We start from the raw sequence: 7036 nt of genomic DNA, 5'->3' as shown, positions 1-7036 counted from the left end.
ATGAGGGCGACCAAATATCGATTGAGTGATATGGTAAAAACAAAGTGAGCAAATTCGTGTTTTATATCCTATTTACTATATTATGGTACGTTTTCATGGATAAGAAATTACGAAATTAAACATAGCGTGTAATAAGACAAAAATGACTGAGGGCAACCGAATGACGACTGGGAGCAACCGAATGGCGACTGAGTTATATAGTAAAAAATAGTGAGCAAGTTCATGTTTTATATGCTACTTAATATATTATGATATATTTTTATGGATAAGAGATTATAAAATGAAAAATTGTGTGAAATAAGTTAAAAACAATATTTTCTAGTAAATCAAGTGGTTCTATTAGATCACACATATATCACTCAGTCGCTCTTTGTATTATGACATTATTTTTATATTTTGCAATATCACTTCATTATATTATACTAAAATAGAGTAAATAGATCCCTAACGTAAAGTTGCTTATATTTTCTATTATAAGAATCATATATCACTCAGTCGCTCTCAGTCGCTTTTTGAATTATTTTACGCCACTTTTATAGTTTATACTCACACGGTTATAATATACTATAATATAGTAAATAGTCCACAAAACATTAACTTGATCACCTTTTATATATTGAATAATACAAAATATCTTCGATTCATTTATACTAAATCATTAATGTTCAACTACATTTAAAAAAAAACATCCAACTTCCCACTTCCAGAAAACAATATTTTCTAGTACATCAAGTGGTTCTATTAGATCACTCATATATCACTCAGTCGCTCTCAGTTGCTCTTTGTATTATGAAATTTTTTTTATATTTTACACTATCACTCCATTATACTATACTAAAATAAAGTAAATAGACCAAAAACGTGAAGTTGCTCGTATTTTCTATTATAAGAATCATATATCATTCAGTCGCTCTCAGTCGCTCTTTGAATTATTTTACGTCACTTTTATATTTTATACTCACACGATCATAATATACTATAATATAGTAAATAGTCCACAAAACATTAATTTGATAACCTTTTATAGATTGAATAGTACAAAATATCTTCTATTCATTCATACTAAATCATTAATGTTCAATTACATTTAAAAAAAACATCAAATCATCCACTTTCAAAAAACAATATTTTCTAGTACATCAAGTGGTTTTACGAGTACATTTCGTCTTATAATGTCCAACATCATTGCATAAGCTGCATTTTTTTTCATTGTTGTCTAAACTCTCCAATAGATGGCCTTCTTCATTTATTTGGTCGTCCCCGTTTTGGCTTGAAGTTAGGAGGTAGCATTTCCAAATTAGAAATATAATCGGGAATCTTCCAATCGCTTGAATGAGGCACGGGGTAAATGGTATCCGAGTAGGCTTGACGCCACATATGCACAAGCTAATGCGTGTTTACATGGAATTTTATCCCATTGAAACACACAACAACTGCAGGAGTAGATGGAGAAATCGTTCTTCCACTCTCCATTAGAATTAATCAAAATCTGGATGATCGTCATTTCTATATAAAATAAGCAATAAAGATGTCATAAAAATTAAATGATTTAACATATAATCGGATGACATAACATATCAAAGTGGGCGACTGAAAACATAATTGAGCGACTGAAAATAAAATTAGGCGACTGAACCCATAATGTTTGGGCGACCGATCAATTAAGAATGAAATATATGAAAAATTATATTTACAATATATACATTGTAATAAAAACCAGTAAATCAATAAAAAAATTTGAGATGACATTAGAACTTGCACTTAATTTAAAATTTTTGACAATGTTGAGAAAAACTGAAACTTTTTTAGGAAAACAAATTACTACAATATTCTCTTGCTTAATGTAGAGGAAGAAAAAAATCGAAGAGAAGACCAATGAGTAAAAGATGAAGAAAAGAAGAATCGTTGTGAGAAGAATGAGAAGAATGGAGGTAACAAGAACCTATTTCCTTTCTCTCCTTTTTGTTTTGTACGTTTCTTTTGTTTTTTAATTAACTATTTATTTTTTTAAGTGGATGTTATTTATCAAATTTTGAATTCTAAAAGATTAATATTTAAAATTAAAATTTTTTTAAGGTTAGATTTTAAAGTGCCCCGTGTTTTCCGTCATTAAAATCTAAAGTAAATTAATTACTTTTTAAATTAATATTTTTTCTTCGACTGGCTCCCATTTCGAGCTATGAGTCTGCTCGAGTAGCCTTATATATATATATATATTAATTATATTTAAAACTCATTTTTTTAAAAATTAAAATAGAGTTTTTCAAGTTCGAGCTCGATCAGTTGACCTCAACTATTTAAGTCCAACTCAGATCGATTGCACTAAACTCATTATGATAAATTAATCATTCTAATAAATAAATAAGATAATACTTTTTTTAAAAGAGTTTTATATAAAATTATAATTTATCATAAATTAATAATTTTTTAAAAATTACAAATATTATCATAACACTATAATAAAATTAGATTTTATTGTTTTTGTTTTTTCTAAAACTTATAACGAAAATGATTGAAAAGAAAGAAGAAATATAAACATATTGTTGTCTTTGTTTATATAATTAATTTTATTTCATTAGTCAAATATAATAAATATATTTAATTATTAAAAACAATTAATATCACCACTTATTTTATAAATATATATAATGAATTTTTTTAGATATATTAATTCAAAGAATATGACACCAATGAAACAAAATGAAAAATGTAATTAAATTTCTGTTATTTGAAAAAAATTATATTAAAAATAATAAATTAGTCCGATTAAGTAATAATTCTCTAAATTAATAAAAATTAATGGTCTCAATACTAGATTAATAAATAAATGTAATATTAAAATAAGAAAGATGAAATATGGTCCATAACAACGATAAATTTATTTATATTTTTCTTATGAAATATTGGTGTCCGATTTCATTTTTCTTAAAAAAATATATAAAAATTTTGTGTGAGAGGGTTTCACGGGTCGTATTTTGTGAGATGGATCTCTTATTTGGATTATCAATGAAAAAATATTAATTTTTATGTTAAGATTGTTATTTTTTACGATGAATATAAGTAGAATTGACCTGTGTTACTTATGATTCACGAGAAATAAATTTTTCGAGAAGGTCACAATATCAAATTTATGATTTTCAACGGTTCATTATAATAAATTTTCTTGCTGTGTAATTTACTGAAACGTTAAATATGATCGTAATAAATCCATAAACAAAGGTGGAGCATGAAAATTTTCAGTATATGAACTACGGCACGCCTCCGTCGCTTCTTTCGCCTAGCCCTATTAATGCCGATGGAGTTTCTCTAATTTCTTGATATATTTTTTTCTCATTATTCTAGCAAATTGATTAGTGATTTGAATCTGTTTTAGGGTTTGGAGGTGACGATCTGTGGAGAATTGCTAGCGATCGTACTCACCCGGAGATTGGGATTCCCCACTGCCGCCAATATACCATATATACTAGATATATGTCGGAGATGTAGAATTTTGTTGCTTTTACCTACTCATTCTTGTGTTCATACCGGAAAGGGTAAAAGTTTTATTCTTTTTGAGAAATCAAATCAAGACTAATTTTTTTTTTGCGGGCAATTGGTCGATTTTTTTGGTGTCAATTGTCCAATTCTAAGAATTATGTTGGTTCCCTGAAATTGAGAAATTGGGGTTGAGGATTTAGGTTTTCTCTGCTGTGGAGAGAAAAAAGGTTTTTTTTGGAGGGTTGTTTACTGAGCTGGTGCATAATGGATAAGAAGAAGGTTGTGGCTCCACTGGTTTGCCACGGTCATTCTCGGCCCGTGGTCGATGTGTTCTATAGCCCAGTCACACCTGATGGTTTCTTCCTTGTCAGTGCTAGCAAGGGTAAGCTGAAATCATCATTCTTTTTTGGCTTAATGTGACCTATAATTATGGTTTAAGTCTTAAAGTGTCCTAGGTCGGTTCCACAACATGTGTTCGAGCTTCAAATAAGTAATACCATGGGTTTGAGCTCTCCTCTCGGTCCTCCTGGGTTTACGATCTAGATTGGTGATTTCATTAAGAATCCATGCAGCGAAAGGGCTTATGTTTCATGGCATTTCTATTTACATTTTGGTTTGTTATTTGTTCTTTAATAGGAATAGAAAATGGGGCTATTGTTGTTAAACTTAGAAATTGTTACAGCATTTCCCTTTGCTCCTGTTGCTTCTGTTTCTCGTTTAAGACTTGTAATTCACGAACCATTATTTTATCTATGGATTTGATTATTGTAGAGCACTATCCCAACATTTGTAACTATGACCTAAGTGATCACATTTTGTAATGGATCAATCCCTTGTATTATATGTCACACCTTGAGTGTTGAGTCCACCCTCCGCTTTTATGCGTGAGAAGAGGATTTGGCATTTTTAGGATCGGGGTAACTAGATATCATGCATTGCCTGGTTGGAATTGATGCAGTTGAAATAATGCTTGCATAAAAATTCACCTCTAGATATTTTTGGTTCATTTCAATGTGAATATGAAGTGTGCAAGGCACATAAAAGATGGTATTTTGACATACTATAATGTTAATGTCCGCTTCTTCTCAGATGCCACTCCCATGTTGAGAAACGGAGAGACTGGAGATTGGATTGGAACTTTTCAAGGTCATAAAGGTGCAGTGTGGAGCTGTTGCTTGGATAAACATGCTCTAAGAGCTGCCTCAGCATCGGCTGATTTTTCTGCGTATGTGGTGAACCCACTCGTCCTTATAGGCAAATATACTGTTGTCGGAGAATCATATATTGCATTAATTTGCTGCATCTTTGTTGAATTGTTTAATCTTGTGAACTGAACATATCAAGTAGAAGCTTATTCAAAATGTTAGCTTTGTTGGGTCGTGGATGAACTCTGTCTTTATATTTTTGTACCGATTGCTTGCAGGAAACTGTGGGATGCATTAACTGGTGATGAATTGCATTCATTTGAACACAAGCACATAGTGCGTTCATGTGCCTTCTCAGAGGTACATCAAATATATTAACATCGTGTGCATATTTTTAAAATTTATTCATATCCGTCCAAGGAATTTGGTGCAAAATCTGTCCCATTTGTCTACTGGCTTGATTGCTGCCCTGTTTGTAGCAAATTTATTTGATGCAGCTCAAAGTGTGATATATGGATGTCACCAATGTAGAATTTCAAATTGCAGGATACCCACTTTCTGCTAACTGGAGGAATGGAAAAAGCTCTTCGTATATTTGATTTAAATCGGCCTGATGCACCGCCAAGGGAAATTGAAAAGTCTCCTGGTTCTGTCCGTGCGGTTACTTGGCTTCATAGTGATCAATCGATCTTAAGTTCCTGTACCGATGTTGGAGGGGTGAGGTGTGTAGACATCCCCTTATATATTTTTTTATCATTCTATTCACAGCAAGCTTCTCGTTGTGTCTGAAGTGTCTCTGGTACAACTCTGTTGAAGTCTTCCATTTTGACATATCCATTTGACCTAGTTATCTTCTTATTGTCACCAGGTTATGGGATGTGAGAACTGGTACTATTGTTCGAACACTTGAGACCAAGTCCTCGGTAACTAGTGCTGAAGTGAGTCAAGATGGCCGCTATATAACAACTGCCGATGGGTCAACGGTCAAGTTTTGGGATGCAAATCAGTATGTCAATATATCTGATCATCAAATAGATGAAGAATGCTATTTCTCAGTGTTTTTGTTAACAATGGTCTGCATTTTTCCTTTATCAGCTATGGATTAGTAAAGAGTTACGACATGCCCTGCATTGTGGAATCTGCTTCATTGGAGCCGCGGTATGGTAATAAATTCATTGCTGGCGGAGAAGACATGTGGATTCATGTCTTTGATTTTCACACGGGAGCAGAAGTTGGTAAGTTCTGTACTTAATGGTTATTAATGCTTTCAATGAAAACGGGTGCATTTGGAAATGCATATTTGATGTTCCAAAATTATATTCTTCAGGGATGTGCCGCTTTTTATGTAGTAATTAATTATTATAACATTATGGCATCAAGATATCCTCCTGTCGTATTAATTCCTCGATGTCCATTCATATACACATCACAATCGACATAAAACTTTGCATTGATTGTTTCATGTTTTTACTTTTAAATATGGTGATCATGTGCAGGATGCAACAAGGGGCACCATGGTCCAGTCCACTGTGTGCGGTTCTCTCCGGGAGGTGAATCTTATGCTTCAGGATCCGAAGACGGGACTATTAGAATATGGCAGATGAGCCCTCTAGCGGAACTAGAGACTCTGGCGGTAGATGGACCAGCCGATGAGGTTATTCACCAGTTTCAGAATGTGCACATTGCTGGAGACGAGACTACAGAGGCAGGCGGAAAGGCGATACAAGCTAACTAGGTTGTGTTGCGTGTGAGTGTGTGTTGTTTGTATGTCTCTTGCTTTGGTGGTTTGCCTGATTGCAAGGGTGGATTTAGGTGTTCGTATCTTAACATTTTAAAAATATAAATAAGCCCTTTGTGTTTTGAAAGCTTTTTAACCATCTTTTCGTTTTTTTCTCTTAATAAGAAAGAAAGAAATCGCAAATACATAGTCTAAAAGTATCTTAATGAAACAATTCACAAAATTTTAATGAAAGATTAAAATAAATTATTTTAAAGTAAATTACAAACTAACCGGCTTACCAAATGAGTCACTGAAATCATAAGACAACCCGCCCATTTTATTCTCCGCCTTTTCTTTATGAAGAAAAAGTCGAGAATTATGGAATATTTAGAAATATAACATCCATTTGATTTTCACACTTAATTTTTTTAATTAGGTGGTTGTTACTTCTTTATCCTTTTCACATAAATCCAATAAGAGATATATGACTTTATTTTTTTAATTAAATTATTGTTACTTCTTTACTCTTTTCACATAAATCCAATAAAAAATCATTTTGACATAAATCTAATAAGAAACAAATGCTTATGTTTCAAAATTGAAAAAAATTATAAATGTCAACAGATATGTTTTGAAAAGAAACGGACTAGAATCACAAATGATGTTTTGTTCTTTTGTTTACGACAAACCAGAC

The 7036-nt window shown here is 32.0% G+C and overlaps 1 protein-coding gene across 2 annotated transcripts; it reads left to right on the top strand.

The window, feature by feature from the left end:
- Nucleotides 1-3193: 3193 nt before the first annotated feature.
- On the top strand, nt 3194-6487 carry LOC142549296 (uncharacterized). Of its 2 annotated transcripts, XM_075658162.1 has the most exons (8): nt 3194-3533; nt 3678-3859; nt 4567-4702; nt 4901-4982; nt 5169-5344; nt 5491-5628; nt 5718-5857; nt 6119-6487. In XM_075658162.1, the coding sequence occupies exons 2-8, from the start codon at nt 3742-3744 to the stop codon at nt 6355-6357; spliced, it is 1029 nt and encodes a 342-aa protein (XP_075514277.1). In that variant the 5' UTR covers nt 3194-3533; nt 3678-3741; the 3' UTR covers nt 6358-6487. The 2 variants fall into 2 exon arrangements, with proteins under 2 accessions (XP_075514277.1, XP_075514276.1); XM_075658161.1 differs by having other exon boundaries at nt 3194-3859.
- Nucleotides 6488-7036: the final 549 nt, after the last annotated feature.

Source organism: Primulina tabacum, chromosome 6, assembly GCF_025594145.1.
Source record: "Primulina tabacum isolate GXHZ01 chromosome 6, ASM2559414v2, whole genome shotgun sequence".
NCBI lineage: Eukaryota > Viridiplantae > Streptophyta > Magnoliopsida > Lamiales > Gesneriaceae > Primulina > Primulina tabacum.
The sequence above is the reverse complement of the archived record's forward strand: the minus strand, read 5'-3'. Positions and strand labels throughout refer to the sequence as shown.

What these genes read in the sequence shown, in the direction of transcription:
- LOC142549296 (XM_075658162.1), top strand. Translation starts at nt 3,742, where the DNA reads ATGGATAAGAAGAAGGTTGTGGCTCCACTGGTTTGCCACGGTCATTCT. An exon ending in GCATCGGCTGATTTTTCTGC is followed by an intron (nt 4,703 to 4,900) that starts GTATGTGGTGAA and finishes GATTGCTTGCAG; the next exon opens with GAAACTGTGGGATGCATTAA. An exon ending in TCACACGGGAGCAGAAGTTG is followed by an intron (nt 5,858 to 6,118) that starts GTAAGTTCTGTA and finishes GATCATGTGCAG; the next exon opens with GATGCAACAAGGGGCACCAT.